We start from the raw sequence: 17,656 nt of genomic DNA on the forward strand, positions 1-17,656 counted from the left end.
ATTTTTTAACAAAAAAACGTGGTGTAGCCTATGTTGCAATAAATGCTTGTTTATTTTGAAACAATTACAATTGTAACGTTTCAACCAATGTTTGTGTAAACAAAGTGACAACAAACGTATTTGCACATAGCTGAAAATATACTATGTTAATATTTTGCTAAATCAGGGGTGTACAACCTGCGGCCATACGGCCACATGCGGCCGCGGAGACTAGTTTGTGCGGCCGTGACCATGTATGTTAAAATACATGTACAGGCTGCCATGACGTAACTAAAACTATTCTGCCAAATATTTCGGTTTTCAAACTGCCAAAAACAGATTTCGTGAGAAAGAAAAAAAGATTACCAGCCTAAGAACCGCTTATTGTGTGCAAACAATGCGAAAAAACAGGCACCGCAATCGTCACAATACCGATCATGACGTCATAAACAGCTAGCTCCATTCAGCTAAACTTATGCACCAAGTTGGAAATTATTAATATGAGCATTTTAAACGGCTTTGAATTGTATATACATGATATAAACCTAATTCTTTACACTAGTTATTTAAAAAAAAACAAGCAAGCAATTGGTGGCTGTTGCGGTGAAATACTATGCGGCCCGATAAGATTAGGAACTTTTGAATGCGGCCCTTGCACTGAAAAGTTTGCCCACCCCTGGTTTAACACTTGTCATAAAAAAATTTTATCTTGTTCAATCACCTAAATGTAACATGTTTCAAAAAGATACTATTTTAAAATGTTAAACATACAAATAACATTGACACTGATTTTAAAAATTCGAAACACCAAAAAACATTAAAAAATTCAAGTACATCGAATTTTCTACTAATGATGAACCTGGTGCATTGTGGACCTTTACCATGAAATGTGTTTTTCAATATTTTTAGTTCTAAAACCCTGAACTGGGACATTGGAGCATGTTTATGTGCACAAAGCAGAAAACTGATACACATAAAATATACATATATAATCAAATGTTAACTAGAAAGGTGGTTTTTCCTATATATTTTCATATTATGTTTTTTACATCATATTTACCGATTTACTGTACATGCCATTTGATATACGCCCATGATTGTTTTTGCAAGCAAAAACGAAGGGGTACCCACACAAGTGTTTATGGAAATTGATTACACAATAAAAATGTTCTGGTTAATTTTAGATTCTCAAGCAAAAATTAGTAGAAAGCATCAAACCAAAAGGTTTTGTCCATATTTTTTATAAATCATTACCGTAATTTTCCATGTATAATGCGCAAAATTTACTTAATTTATTGTCCTAAAATCTAGGGTGCGCATTATGCATGGGTACAACAAATTTTGAAGAAAATCTGCCTCGAAATAAAACTTTAAATCACACCTTTCTTCTTGTTTGTTGTCAATCGCGCATCACATTTAGCTATCCTGCCCAACACACTTAGTCAGTAAAATTCATAATTGACGACACATCGTTTGATGCGATGGTGCAATCCTTGATGGTGTGTTATTGTCAAATACTGCACACTGCCCATTTAGCGACAACGCAAATGGGGTGATATCATTGCCGATATGCAACGGATCGAACTAAAATTTTGTATATAAGTTTGAATTTAATTATTCTGATTTTTAGGTATTTTAATCTGATACATATTAAACTTCATTTGTGTTTTAAAAATAAAAATGTTCTCTGCAAGTATTAAGATCGGTTCCGCTTGAACGCGACCAGTAAGATCTCGTTTGCTGTCACGATGTACCCTACACAATTCCTAAACATTTTTTTTCGAGTTTGCGAGCGCATGCGCAGTGATACTGACCGGCAGAATAACATCCGGTTGTTTCAAAAGATGATCTTTTTTCTGAAATAATTTTTTGTTTACGGATTTAAGAGTAAAAATTTGGGTGCGTATTATACATGGGTACAGGCTTTTTTCCAGCATCGACATGCCATTTTTAGGGTGCGTATTATACACGGGGGCGCACTATACTTGGAAAATTACGGTATATTGTCATATATTTGTCATATAAAAGTAGTAATAGCTTTCACCTTGATATTGCTTTCAAGGCCAGATTTAAAACAATTAAAACTTTTCCTAGAAAATGCTAACAGTATTAGAAACACTAAAAATTAAGGAGCCATTTTGCAGCAAAGGTATACATAACAAATCGTTGTTCACTAACATTTGTTTCCAAATCATATGTTGACTTACAATAACCTCTCGTTGAACGACTGTTAATGATCTTTCACACATTTTTCAATAGCATGAAGTTTTAAGCATTCAACAATAACATATTGTCTAATTTTTCCAGAATTCACAGATTGTTTCTATAGGTTATTTGTCTGAAAATAAAGAAGTTACGCTGTGACAAAAAATCGTTATTTTTTGAGTTTTTCCTACAAGTTGACCTTCAGTGACCTCTCGTCAATCAGTGGTCAAGCTGACCATGACCATTCAATGACCATTTATCACAGCTTTCATATCATTCAATTTTTGACCTTTATGTTTTCACAACAATGTTTTGTCTAATCGTGTTTTAATCACTTCTAAGATATAAAACATTCGCCAAAACTATAAATGCGCATGCTAACCTAACTAGAATAGTGGTTTTCCTATATATATATATATATTGCCATTGTATATATACTACATCATATTTAACGATGTATCACATATACCATTTACTACATTTATAATGGATATATATTTGGCACATACATTTTATTAGGTCCCCATCTTTTTCCTGGCACTTTATGACGTAATGGTTTCTGCAAGCATAATCTAATGCAGGGGTGTCCAACCTTTTTGGTCAAAGGGCCACATGCGGTTTACGAATAATTGCGCGGGCCACTTAAGTGTTACACTGTTACTGCTAATTTGTAATCTTAGAAACGGCTGTTTTGTAATTTATAACTAAAATCCTGTTACCGGAATTCATATCTTAGAAACGTGTATTATCTTCGTTTACAAGTATAAGAACAATAAACACACCAAGATACAGTAAAGTCTACAAAGTTTTTACTACATGTCGACATTTCAAAATAAAGTTTGGCACTGTTTATCTCTAACAAGTTTGGCAATATTCGGTAAGATGAACAATGTAACAATGCAAAGTGAGTTTGCCATATGGCTATCAGAAATTACTGATCTTACAGGGGATTTCAAGTTATATGTCCCCCTTCTTGGAATATTCAGTTAGCGTTTACTTGCTTTTCGTTTTCTATTTGGCATAATCTATATTACTGCAGAGTGTGGAAGATATTTCACTGCTAAATATGTTTTGCGCGAGTCTCCGTGAACAGTTGTATATCACTCTGCTAACAAAAACTTAAACCAAAAAATAAATGCTAATTTTTCGGAATGAAAATTTTTCATAAATTACGTGGGCGATTAAGTTAATAATATAAGTCGTTCCAAAAAATACTGCGCGGGCCACCCACAACCTTCCTGCGGGCCACATATGGCCCGCGGGCTACGGGTTGGACACCCCTGATCTAATGGATCCCCACACATGTGCACATGCGATATGGTAACAGTAAAAATAGGGCACAATCATTGTTAAACTGGAATAGTGATTTTCCTATATATTCCATTTTACAGAAATAAATATGTGCCATATTTATGCACCATTCATTATAATTGTAAGGGATATATATTTGATGGATAGATTTAGTTTGGTACCAATATTTTTGTGGCCTGTTATAACATAATTGTTTTTGCAAGCAAAAACCAATGGGTCCCCCCACACATATATATTTTGAATTCGTAACAGGATGAATGGCGCATGTATATGCTAGGTAAGAATTTGAATTGCACAGATGACATTTGTCATATTAAAGAAATATTTATAAACTTTTGTTTTGTAACAGTCCAGTTACAAAATCAGCCAGAAACTTTTAACAACGTTTCAACATTTTTTTTCCGTAATAGCCCTTTGTTTGTGGAATTGTGATTTTTTAATCCGCACAAAGCATTCCCTGGCACCGTTAAGTTTTTACATGCCAACAATATGATTGCTTAGCTGGGCTTTTTATGTCCAAAACCTGTACCGCAACAGTTTTAATAACGTTTTCAGTTTGAGAAGTCATGTTACACAGGTGTAACAAATCGTGTTGCGTTGTCGCTGCGTTTCGAAAACACGAATAAGTTGACCTACATTAATGTTTACAGCGCAATATAACTAACATCGTAACATCTTCACTCCAACCAGTGAGAAAATGGTCAAGTGATGACTGCGTTCATGCGCGAAGCAGAGGCATTTTTTTTCCATGCGCCACTATCGTCAATCACTCCCATTGCACTGAGCGAGCACAAATTTGACAAAAGACAGCAAGTATAAACATATTTGGGGCTGTAAGAGTAATTACTGAGCCAACTGCACTAAAAATTTTTAACAGCCAACAAGGAGCACTCTATCCACAGCTGTTCAAAAATTTCAGCAGGTTAAGTCTTGTATTTCTGACCTCACTAACATGTGAACAAACACACAAATATTTGGGGGTAAAGGGGTGAAAATGGATATATAAAAGTATGAAACTCCAGAATCATCTGCTTTAGCAAGTATAGCCGTCTTAAAAATTTCACGTTTTTGGGGGCTGTGGGTGAACCGATGGATCAAACTGGGTCAAAATTCATATGGACCATCTTTAGGCCAATATCTATAATGTGTGTAAATTTGAAAAAGTTTAAACCATTTTTTCTTGACCAAATCATGGGAACAAATTCGCGTTAAATCAGGGAAAAAGAAAAAATATATACACAAAAACAATATGTGTCCCCTTCAGGGAAGGGGACCCATAATAAACCATATAGCATTGCTGCGCTGACCATGCGTGAAACAAAGCAAACACCTCCCGCTCTGCACTAAGTCGCCACAATCATACACCAGTGATTTACTTCCTTGATATTTCTGCACCATAGTGTCTGAGGTCTTACATATTTGCGGCTGGAAAGGTGACCAGTCAACCAACCAGGCTTAAATTTTCAATACTAAATGAGGATCCCACTACAATTGTTTAAAATTTCTTCACATTAGGGCAGAACCAGTAAACCTAAAAATGGATATTTCAGGGTTAAGGGGTGAAAAATGGTTGAATTGAACTAAAAGTTACAAAGTACTTTAGAAAAAGGATGTCAATCTCAAACAACTTTAAGGGCAAAAAACAAACTTTTAAGTTAGTTGAGGGCCACACTATCGGAAGATTTGTTACAGTGTAACATGTCAACAAAAAATTGCATGATTAAAAAGTTAAATGTTCAATAACGTCATTAACTACTTTAAAAAACAATATCGTAATAAACTAGAAAGGTGGCTTTCTAATAAACTTCCATTTTATATATTCTATATCCTATTTACCACTATACACATCATTTAATCTACACATATGATTGTTTCTCCAAACAAAAATGAATGGGCCCCCACACGCTTGTTTGTGCGGATTTACGGTAAACAAATGTTGCTTTTTTAGATTTTGAATGATTTTTAGATTCTGAATGACAAATAATATTAAAAAGCATTAACCCAACTTTAACAAAGTTTTGTCCGGATTCTTTTTGAATCCTTATTGTTATATAATTACAAAAACATTAAAAAGAACAAAAAAATACTTTGAATTTAATCTCTTGCTTTGACCTTGAGATTGTCGTCCAAGGTCAGTTTTTAAACACAAATTTCTGAGAAAGCCTAACAGTTGTATTACAGACACTATGAATTTAAAAACTAACAATTAACCTACTGCAAACAATTGTTTAAAATTTCAGCACATTAGGGCTTGTTTTTCTGGCGTAAAACTAAACCAATTATTTCGGGGTTTAAGGGGATGAAAAATGGGTGAATCCAATAAAACGTTGGAAAATTCTTTAGAATACGTACCAACAAAGCATGAAACTCCTAGATTATGTACTTTGTCGTTTTTAAAAAAATACATTTTTGGGGGCCTGTGGGTGAACCGCTGGGTCATTCAGGGCAGTGGCGTATCCAAGGGGGGGGGGGGGGGGGGTTTGGGGGTCCGGACCCCCCCCTTTTCAAAAATTTTGTGCGTAAATTAAATAGGCTCAAATCGTTCCGTTACCGTTGCGTGATAACAGGGAGTTATCTCAAAGCCGTGAGCTTTCAATCTCTTGTATTCGCTTCTTATCTAATCGCCAATTGTGACGTAACAAGGGTTTAACAAGGAGGTTTATGCGCTAACAAGCGAAAAGTTACGTTCCGGTTAGAACGCTGGTTTTAATTTGTTTTTGTTAGTGTTAAATGTATACTAAATGCAACTGTTTTTGCAGTAAAACAATGTAAACTGAGTAAAAATGGTTAAAAACGTTTAATGTTGTATTGTTTCTGTTAACTTTGTTAATAATAAAATAACTTAACAGTTTCGACCTGACAAACACGTATTAGTTTGCCACACACAGGTAAACGTAATTTGTTACTCGCCAGGCACAATTTTTGCCTTCTGCAGTTAGCAACTTTAGTGCATCCGTGACATTGCGCAACTTAACAGTAAGATTGCCGCTTCAGAAAGGCGTTCAGTTCTTTAGAAATTGCTGCCCGTTTTTTAAGCAACGATTTTGATTGCCTGATTGCAGTTTTGCTGTAGAGTCGAAAGTTGGACCGGGTTTCGGTTTTGGGCCTGCTTACAATTTTTGACATTTGAAGCGTTTTGCCGCTTAACGCGTCGTTTTGAACCAGAAAATGAAATAAGTGACAATTTAGTGGCATTTTGATGTGTCAATTACGTATTCAGTCTCGTGCGGTTTAGCACTTTTGTGTGGAAAATTTTTCAAAGCGATCTAATGACGTATAATGACATCATTAGGGAATTTCCCAAAATAAAACGTTGGACCCCCCCCTTTAAAAATTTCTGGATACGCCCCTGATTCAGGGTCAAACTTCAGGAGGATTAAATTCAGATCACTAGCTAACATCTGTGTAAAATTGAATAACTGGAAGCACTCTATCCCGGCCTAACGCGTATAACAAACCAGCGTCAGACAGTAAGGAATATTTTGGGGTTTTTTGGGGTGAAAATGGGTGAATCTAACTAAACGTGTTTTTTTTTAAAATTCTTTAAAAAACCTTACATTACACCAACTGACAAAGCATATAAAAACTAAAGGGTGGCTTTCTGATATACTTCCATTTTATATATTCTGTACGATATTCACCAATTTACTATACACATCATTTGATCTACACATATGATTGTTTTTGTAAACAAAAACTAATGGGTCCCCACACGCGTGTTTGTGCGATCAAATGAAACAAATGTTGCGGTAACTATTAGATTTTTAAGGACAAATTTTTAGCAAGCATTAACCCAAGCATAAAAAATTTTTGTTCGTATTCTTTTTGCACTATTATTGTCATATAATTACAAAAACATTAAAAAAGAACGAAACAAATACTTTAATTTAATCTCTTGCTTTGACCCAGATATTGTCGTCCAAGGTCGGGTTTTAAACATATTTTTTTTAGAAAGCTGTAACAGTTGTGTTACAGACACTTTAAATTAAAAAGCAATTTGCTACAAGTGTACACATAACAATTTGTTTTTCATTTAACTTTGTTTCGCAAAACCATTGACCTGTAGTAACCTCTCAGGGTGCACACGCCAAACGACTGTTTGACCTATTGACACCGTTTTCAATAGCACGCCGTCCTTACTGTTCAACAACGCCGTTTAACCTAATTTATACATGCCTTGAGTGTTGATTCCTAAATTTATTGCCAAAAAAAACGCTACGTTATGACGAAAGAAAGTTCTAAACTGCGTTAGTAATACCTACTAGTTGACCTTAAGTAACCCGTGGTCATGCGGCGGCCGACCTGACAACGAGAATTTAAAAAAAACATTTATCTTGCAAAAATGTCAAGTTTATTTTTTCAACTTTATTTTGATTAACAAGTTTTGCTTGACATATACGAAGCCGAAGCACGCTTATTAGGTTTAAATCACGTCAAAGGTGTGAAACCTTTGCCAAAACTGAAAATGTGAGTGATAACTCAATAAAACAAAATAGCATTGCTGTGCAAAACAGCTGATTTCTGATCACCAAAACGACGTCTCGTAAAACGTCTGTCCGACGTCAAGCTGAGCCCTCCTGCTATCGTAAACCAGTGAGTTACTCTCTTGGGACTTCTGCCTACAGTGTCTTTCTTGACCAAACGAGCGTTAGACACATTTACGTTTCGGGGGCCTGTGGGTGAACCGCTGGGTAATTCGGAGTCAAACTTCTGGAGGATCAAGTTTGGATTAATAACTAACATATGTCCAAATTTGAATAAATCTGAAGCACTCTTTCTTTACCAAACGAGTGTTACAAACCAGCGTTAAAAATTTTACGTTTCGGGGGCCTGTGGGTGAACCCCAGGGTCATTCAGGGTCAAACTTCAGGAGGATCAAATTTTGGTTAATAACTAATATCTGTCCAAATTTGAATAAATTTGAAGCACTCTTTCTTGACCAAACGCATGTAACAAACCATGTTTTAAAAATTTTGCATTTTGGGGGCCTGTGGGTGAACCGCTGGGTAATTCGGAGTCAAACTTCAGGAGGATCAAATTTAGATTAATAACTAACATCTGTCCAAATTTGAATAAATTTGAAGCACTCTTTCTTGATCAAATGCATTTAACAAACCAGCGTTAGACAGAAAAAAGAAATACGGACAAAAACAATATGTGTCCCCTTCAGGGAAGGGGACCCATAATAATAAAAATATAGACAAAAACAATATGTGTCCCCTTCAGGGAAGGGGCCCATAATAAGTGCTAAAACAAACAAGCTAAAATAAATAAAAGCAGTAAAACAGTACAGACGAATGTGGTTAATCCCATAATCTGTTTAATTGCAATACAATTAAAATCCCAAACCATCGCCCATCGTTTGTTAAGAAAATCGTCCGGTTAATTGCATACCAGTTTATCGCATAAAGCGGATATTCGGATCAGTTTTCAATGAAATATGCGATTAACCGGATTGATGATCTCTATGTGAAAGTCGAACAGGTCGAGTTTTTCGAATAAAAAACGACGATGTGATAGTAAAAGCCTCCGGAAGTAACGTACACGAAAAAGATGTAGATGTATGTTTGCATTCTACACCAAATAATGCATCTAATTTCAACTTTGAAAATGACACATCTCAACCAAATATTTTCGAAAAGTTATTAGGGGAATTCGGCGTTCAGTTTACCGCTGTGCGATAACTAGGAGTTGTTATCTCAAAGCCGTCCAGATCCTTTTTTGTTGGCGTATCTAATCGCCAATAGTGATATAACAAGCGTTTAAATCAGTGTTTCATACCGGAACGGAACGTTATACCGGAACGAAATAAATAATTTTTGGCTCAAATACCGGAACGAAATATCGAAATAAAAAATATTCAAAATACCGGAACGGAACGAAATACCGTTATTTTTTATTCCGGTATTTCGTTCTGGACAGTTAACATGAAAAAACTGCTGAAAAATTCGCGCCGTTAAGCTATGATAAAAATTGAAGCTCCTGCAATTCACATCCGTTTGACCATCATTGACAAATGTTATGTGACGTAACAACTACCGACAATAATTCTTGTGTGTTGCAACTTTTTTTCTTCTTTTACTTAATAGTTGTAAAGACAGCCAAGAAATGTTCTTTTGTTAAGACCTAAATACCGAAAAATACCGTTATAAATTTATTTCGGTCAGACCGGAACGAAATGAAAATATCGGTCCAGAACGAAATAAATAATTTGCTCAGAACGAAAAACGTTATTTGGTTTCGTTCCGGTATGAAACACTGGTTTAAATCAGGGGTGTGCAACCCGCGGGCCACAATCCGGCCCGTCAAGCCATTTAGTGTGGCCCTCAACAACACCCTGAAATCCGGCCCGCCAAGCCATTTAGTGTGGCCCTCAACAACACCCTGCTAGTAGGGTAACTAGTGGGTCCGACACACAAACTAAAAAAATAGAAAACTCAATGTCTCAATCAATAGTACTGCAAAATTTCAGCCAAATCCGCCAATGTTTAAAATGTCGACCACTAGAGGTGTTTTGACCCACAAACGTTAATGTTTCTGATGTCATAGGGCACAACCCCCTAACTGCCATGGCACAAAAACGTTCACCAAGCAATCTACAAAGTCACAAACGAGTAGCATACAACTGCTTGCCCTTGTAACACTATTGAGCAACAGAAATCTTTCGTTTGTGGTGTCCAGAAACATACAAATACATTTTACACTTTGGGGGCTTGTGGGGTAAATGTTAGGGCTACAGGGCTGAACACAACAATCGACAACTATAAATGGCATACTCTACAAGCTATCCAAATTTCAGCCAATTCTGACACTGTTTACAAACTCGCGGGGTAAATACTAGGGTTATTTGGACAAACGAAATGGGATGTACATCTACATAACTTTATCTACCATATGTATAAGTTACAGCCACATCCATCAAACATTTAATAGAAAAATGAGTCGGACAAACTTTGGGAAGAAAAATACCCATTTTAGGGGGCTAGCGGGGTAAATACTGAGGTTATCAACAAAAACAAAGTGGGATGCACATCTACATAACTATATCTACCATCTCTGTAAATTTCATCAAAATCCATCAAACATTTGATGAAAAAACGAGTCGGACAAACTTTGGGAAGAAAATAACATATTTTAGGGGGCTAGCAGGGTAAATACTGAGGTTATCAACAAAAACAAAGTGGGATGCACATCTACATAACTATATCTACCATCTGTGTAAATTTCATCCAAATCCATCTAACATTTGATGGAAAAACGAGTCGGACAAACTTTGGGAAGAAAATAACCCTTTTTAGGGGGCTAGCGGGGTAAATAATGGGGTTATCAACAAAAACAAAGTGGGATGCACATCTACATAACTATATCTACCATCTGTGTAAATTTCAGCCAAATCCATCAAACATTTGATGGAAAAACGAGTCGGACAAACTTTGGGAAGAAAAAAAAAGAATAGAAAAAAAGAACAAACAAAAACAATTTGAGTAAAATCAATGTGTCCCCTTCAGGGAAGGGGACCCATAATTAAGTAAAACACAGCATTGGACATGTATAAATAGAAAATTCTCCAAACTGTCCAAATTTCATCCAATTACGACACTGTAAAAAACTCACTCATTCTAGGGGGCTAGTGGGGTAAATGTTGAAGCTATAAATTTTATCAAATTTTGACATTGTTTAGAAATTTCACCCATTTTAGGGGTTGATGGGGTAAATAGTGGGGCTACAGGGTAAAACACAACAATCGACAACAATAAATGACACATTCTACATACAAGTTTCAGCCTATTCTGACACAGTAAGCCTTTTTACATGGAGCATTTAAGTGTATTCGATACGCATTTCTCTCGTTTTCGAAAAAGAAAAAAGGCAAAGCGTATTAGACTTCTCCGAATTTCGATTCGCATGGCACAGTTTGAATACGCTTAGGAGAACAAGTAGGTCAACTTGAAATGATTTCTAGTTTTTTTAATTTGGTGCCGAATATAACGGGAGAATTTGTAGTTAATGCTAAACATACGTTCCATACACCAAGTTGCATATTTAATTCAGTTGTTCGTCCAACTGGTGCAAAGTTATACAAATTAGTCGTTTTTTATACTTATAACATACAAGAGACTCAAATGAAACAAATTTAACAGATTTGTACAGTCATACAAAGGACTTTTCTAATGTGCTGCTGTATTTTACTATCTACAATTTAGAAATCAGCACTTATTACTATTGGAAAATGAAGTCAGAGTGATCTATACATTTTAAATGTTTCTTCCAACTATTTCTGAGGGTTTCACAGTTCACAATAAACAAATTTATACCTTTGGTATGTCTAACTCGACACAAACAACTGCTGCCAAGGAATTAATTGAGATTGTTTAGCAAGAATAGACAAACAGTCCAGAAAATACTGTATAATTAACAATTATCCAAATCAGCCGATGTTTAAAATTTTAACCACTAGAGGTGTTTTTGGCAACAGCCACTAACGCTTCTGACGAAATAAGGCTGTTAACTCCCCCCCTTAACTTCTATGTTTAAAAAACAAACAATGCACAAACATATGTTCTGTTACCTTTATTACACTTTTACAACACAGAAATCTTTTGTTTGTGGTGCCCAGCAACATACCAAAAAACATTTTACACTTTCAGGGCTAGCGGGCTTAATACTAGGGTTATTACCTCAAACGAAGCAGATGGCATGTGTACATGACCATATCAACCACCTGTAAAAGTTTCATCCAAATCCACCAAAGATCTCATGTCAAAAGTGCAGGGACAAACTTCACCAGAGAAAAAAAGTAAAATCTAGATGTGTCCCCTTTAGGGAAGGGGACCCATAACAAGCGCAACTCTGGGCACCGAATCGAGAAAAGAAAAAATAAAGATGGGAAGGATGGGAGCCCATAACCAAGCATAATTCTACAATGAACAGGAAAATGTTTTCAGTTTGAACTGCTGAAAAATGTCATACCTGTAAGGTGCGATTACGTAGTTGACTGGAATCAAATGGTTCATCAAGATCTTCCAAATATCTGTTAATAAATAAACTCAAAATATAAAAAACTAGAAAAGGTGGCTTTCTAATATACTTCCTTTTTATATATTCTATATCCTATTTACCAATTTAGTATACACATCATTTGATCTACACATATGATTGCTTTTGCAAACAAAAACGGATGGGTCCCCACACTCATATTTGTGCGAATTTATGGTAAACAAATAATATTAATTTTAGAATCTTAAGGACAATTTATTAGAAAGCATTAACCCAACTTTAAAAAAGTTTTGTCTGTATTCGTTTTGCATTATAAATGTCATATAATTACAAAAACAGTAAAAAAGAATGGAAAAAAATACTTTGAATTTAACCCCCCATGCTTTGATTCAGACACCGAACAACTGTTTAATGACCTTTTGACACCGTCAATAGCAGTCCTTAGTGTTCAACAATACCTTAGTGATCTATGCCGCAGCCAAGCTGGCAACGAGATTTTAAAGACCATTTATCACAGCTTTCGAAAAAGTCAAGACTATTTTTTTCATCCTTATCTTGATCAACAAAGTTTTGCTTGACATTTACGAAACCTCAGCATGTTTATCGAGTTTAGATCAAGTCTCAAGTGTAAAACCTTCGCCCAAAAGAAAATGCACATGATAACTTAATAAAACATAGTGGCATTGCTGCACAAAAACAGCTGATTTCTAATAAATAAAATGACTGTCTCGTAAATCGTCTGTCCGGACGTCAAGCTGAACCCTACCGCTCTGCATTAAACCGCCATAATCGTAAGCCAGTGTGTTACTTCCTTTGGACTTCTATCTGAGTGACAGTGTACACATATTATGGGCTGTAAAGGTAACCATTTGGTTGATTAAGGCAAAATGTTAAATACTAAACGAGTAACCTATTGCAAACAATTGTTTAAATTTTCGGCACATTAGGGCTTGTATTTTTAGATGTAAACCTGAAACCGATTACTTCTGGGTTTAAGGGGTGAATCCAATAAACAGTTCAAAAATTCTTTAGAATACCTTGCATGGCACCACCCAACAAAGCATGATTCTCCTAGATTATTAAAAATATTAGCCGTATTAAAAATTTTACGTTTTGGGGGGCTGTGGGTGAACCACTGAGTCATTTACGGTCAGGAGGATCAAATTTAGATCAACGGCTAACATCTATGTAAATTTGAATATATTTAAAGCACTCTTTCTTTACCAAACACATACAAACCAGCATTAGACAGAAATGTATATTTTGGGGTTTAAGAGGTGAAAATAGGTGAATCCAATTAAAAGTTACAAAATTCTTTATGAAACCTTACATTGCACCAACCCACAAAGCATATAACTAAATAAATTAATAACAAACATCTGTCCAAATTTCACTCTTCCTTGACCAAGCGCGTATAACAAACCAGCGTTAAACAGAAAAAAATACGGACAAAAACAATATGTGTCTCCTTCAGGAAAGGGGACCCATAATAAACTCAATAAAGTAACATTTTAATGATTTGTCTGTTGGAACATGAATTATTACGTAGATCGGTGGCTTAACACATATTGTCTTTGCACATACAAAAAAAATAACCTTATTTTAGGGAATAGTGGGATAACCAGGGGTGATATAGGTTGAAATCATAGGCGCCGAACACGGGTATGCCAGGCATGCCGCATACCCGAGAATCAGGCTAACGTTAGTCATGCGTTATATGCTTTGTGGAAATTATTCTGATACGAGCCAACAAGTACCGTAGACAATTGATTTCAATCGCGGTTTTTGTTTCACAACCCATGAATTATTCGCATTCATTACAATCGCAACAATTGTAACGTCTTCAAGAAGCAATGGAATTAGTTTCAACCGCAAAAACAACAACGCTGATTGTTACGTCACAAAGGTTGGTACTTTTTGATTAAAAAAATTAAAAAATTAACGTGTTAGCTTGTCAAAAGTTTCTTGCAGTTTAGGACATCATTTGAAGTACACTAAACTTTAAAGTTAATAATGCGTCGCATATGATTCACTGCGTTAAATAGGCGACACGCTGTAAACGAAACAAACGACTTTATAACGTATAAAACGATTTTCGTAATGAAGTGTGTGGGCTTTGTTGCGTGACAACAAAGCATTTTTGTATTAGTTATCACAGAGAAAATAAATGTTAAACACTATAGTAATTGGCGATGTAAGGTGACGTCTGATCGAAATCTTTTTTATCTTTATTGTTCCACCTCCTCGTAACTTCGGCAAGTGGGTCTCATTATTTTGTAATGCTACCACGCACAAACATGCGTTGAATTGAAACACCAGCAGGAGGACCTGGTAGTGGAACTATGGTGTGTAAACTTATATAATGCAAGCTTTAACATAGTCTCATCATATGTAGCGACAGAAAATGAATTTGCTATTTCGTGACGTCATTTATATGGCATACCCTGGAAAAATTTAAAGTCGGCGCCTATGGTTTCAATGGGCTTGAAAACTGTGATTTATATATGCTTCAGGGCTGATTCAAGTTATGAATTTCATCTTAACTGATACTGATCAATCTGGCGATCCCCTACTACAGGTCTGCACAACATACGGCCCGGGGGCCGCATGCGGCCCGCAAGAAGATTTTAAAATACTTTACATTGAACCTAAAAAAATGTTATGCCGCCATGCATTCGATGTTGTATAATAATAACATTTTCCCTTATTTGACTTCTAAATGAGTAATCTTACTTCTATTCATTGTTTTATTAATTACGAAACAATCCCATATTTGTTTCACACACAAAGCTTGGTTATAGCGTTTAGTATCTATAGAAGAGCCTGGTCTAATCTTATGTGCGCGGGCAAGTAGGCTATTTTGGGATTGTCCAAAATGGCTGAAAACAAGAAAAGAAAGATTGAAAGTGAGGGCAGAGTGTTTAATCCAGAATGGACAAGCAAATACTTATTTGCGGTGGTGCAGACAAAAATAATGTGTCTTGTCTGTCGAAATGTAATTTCCGTTCCGAAAGAGTATAACCTCAGACGCCATTTCGAAGGTAATCACCCGGACCTCACAAAATTAGATGGGCACCAGTGAAAAGAGTCTTAAAGCAGAGAGTTTACGTCAGAAACTTTGCTCAGAACAAAACTTGTTCAAGCTTCCGGGCAATGAAAGTGTATCTGTTACCAAAGTGAGTTTTGAGATAGCCAGGGAAATTGCTGCAGCAGGAAAAAGTTTCACAGAGGGCGAGTTTGTTAAAAAATGCATGTTGAGTGCTGTTTCATCGATTTGCCCAAAAAATCTTAATACATTTCGAAAAATTAGCCTATCTCGATCAACTGTACAAAGAAGAGTTGAAGATATTGCACAAAACTGGACCGACCAGCTGCATGAAAAAATTAAAGGATTCGCATTCTATTCGTTGGCTGTGGATGAAAGCACAGATTGTACTGATACAGCACAGCTTTTGGTGTTTATAAGAGGTATTGATGACAATTTCAACATATCTGAGGAGCTTGCTGGTATGCAGTCTATGCAAGGTCGGACGACTGGAAAAGAAATCTGCAACGAAATCGTTGATTGCATTACTACCAAACTATCCAGTGATTTTAAAAATTTGGTTGGAATGTGCACTGACGGTGCTCCTGCTATGTGTGGGTGTAAAAATGGAGCAATGGCTTGTCTGCAATCATTTATCGGTAGAAAAATAATTTGTCACCAATACACCAACAGGTGCTATGCAGCAAGGTATTGCAATTTGACCATGTGATGTCTGTTGTTGTTTCCATTGTAAATTACATCCGAACCAGGAAACTGGAGCATCGACTATTTAAATCGTTTCTTGAAGAAGCTGGTGCAGAATATGGTGACGTGGTGTACCATACAGATGTGAGGTGGCTAAGCCGAGCAAAAGTGTTGAAAAGGTTCATAGGTTTGAAAGAGGAAATAACAAGTTTTCTTAAAACAGATCCGCAAAAGCGATTTTCCGAGCTCAATGATTCTTCTTGGAACGAAGATTTGTGTTTTCTTTGCGACATTGCTGCACATTTGAATGAGCTCAACATTAGGCTTCAAGGAAAAGGAGCACTTATTTTCGAATTTCTTGTCGCAATAAATGGATTCAAAGCTAAGTTGAGACTTTTCAAAAGTCAACTTTTGAAAGGAATATTGGTACATTTTCTGACCTGTTCGCAGCATATTTCGCAAGATAAGGCATTTGGCCACAGGAACTAAATACGCCCAACAAATCGAACTCCTTATTAAAGAATTCAACGACCGGCTTTCTCTTTCCTGTGAAGAAAAACTGCAGCTTAAAATCGTCGAAAACCCGTTTTCCATAGATCCGGAAGAGGCACCTTCACATTTGCAAATGGAGGTTATTGATTTGCAGGCTTCATCTTTGCTTAAAAGAAAACACGAAGAAAGCAATTTGCAAGACTTTTACAAGTGTTTGCACCAAGAAAAGTTTAAAAATTTGGTAACTCTCGCAAAACAAATGTTCAGCTTATTCGGCAGCACTTACATATGTGAACAAACTTTCTCTGTATTAAACTTTAATAAAAACAAACAGCGATCTTCACTTGCTGACATTTGGAGGATATCTTAAAAATTTCAAGTTCCAGCCTTGTGCCTGATTACGACGCGCTTGTTGCCAACAAAAGATGCAACATCTCTCATTGAATTTTAGTTACAAATTGTGTTCTTTGGGTTGTTGTTGATGCTTAAGAAAATTTATTCGTTCATGTGATATTGTTTGTCAGCGACGAAAGAAAGTTATAACTATAAGAGATAGACAGAATAAATTTCAAATTTTGCCTTGGTTATAACAGTTATATCCAGCATGACCAATAAGCTTTTAAAACAGTATTGTGGTACACTCCAATAGAGTTATTATAGACTTATACAGAGACGTACGGTTTCCGGCCAAGTGCTCGCAGATTTTACTTTACAAACATTTAAAATACGTTAGCATGCGGCCCGCGAAACATTTATATGTTCCGTTGTGGCCCTTGCGTTATTTTGAGTTGCGCAGGCCTGCCCTACTACAAAGCTGACATGTGCAGCATATGAGTCAGGCATCGGTGCTTGTGATTCAACTTTCGGTGGATTCTCCACTGAGCCTGCGTAGCTCAGTTGGCAGAGCATGAGTCTGGGAAATGCTCCTGTTGTGGGTTTGAA

General features: G+C 36.2%; 1 protein-coding gene and 1 pseudogene across 5 annotated transcripts in view; one reads left to right on the forward strand and one right to left on the reverse strand.

The window, feature by feature from the left end:
- Window positions 1-17,656, reverse strand: part of LOC145238847 (inactive peptidyl-prolyl cis-trans isomerase FKBP6-like) — a 37,828-nt gene that overhangs the window by 6,247 nt on the left and 13,925 nt on the right. For all 5 annotated transcript variants that reach the window (XR_013862194.1, XM_080102124.1, XM_080102126.1 and 2 more), the window contains exon 5: window positions 12,466-12,526. Coding sequence is in view for 4 of the 5 variants with exons in the window: in XM_080102124.1 (XP_079958250.1) it covers window positions 12,466-12,526 (61 nt within the window). In the remaining variant the exon portion in view is untranslated. The remainder of the gene's footprint in view (window positions 1-12,465; window positions 12,527-17,656) is intronic.
- On the forward strand, window positions 15,006-17,244 carry LOC145238849 (general transcription factor II-I repeat domain-containing protein 2-like; annotated as a pseudogene).

This window comes from Phallusia mammillata, chromosome 7 (genome assembly GCF_965637545.1).
Source record: "Phallusia mammillata chromosome 7, kaPhaMamm4.hap1.1, whole genome shotgun sequence".
Taxonomy (NCBI): domain Eukaryota; kingdom Metazoa; phylum Chordata; class Ascidiacea; order Phlebobranchia; family Ascidiidae; genus Phallusia; species Phallusia mammillata.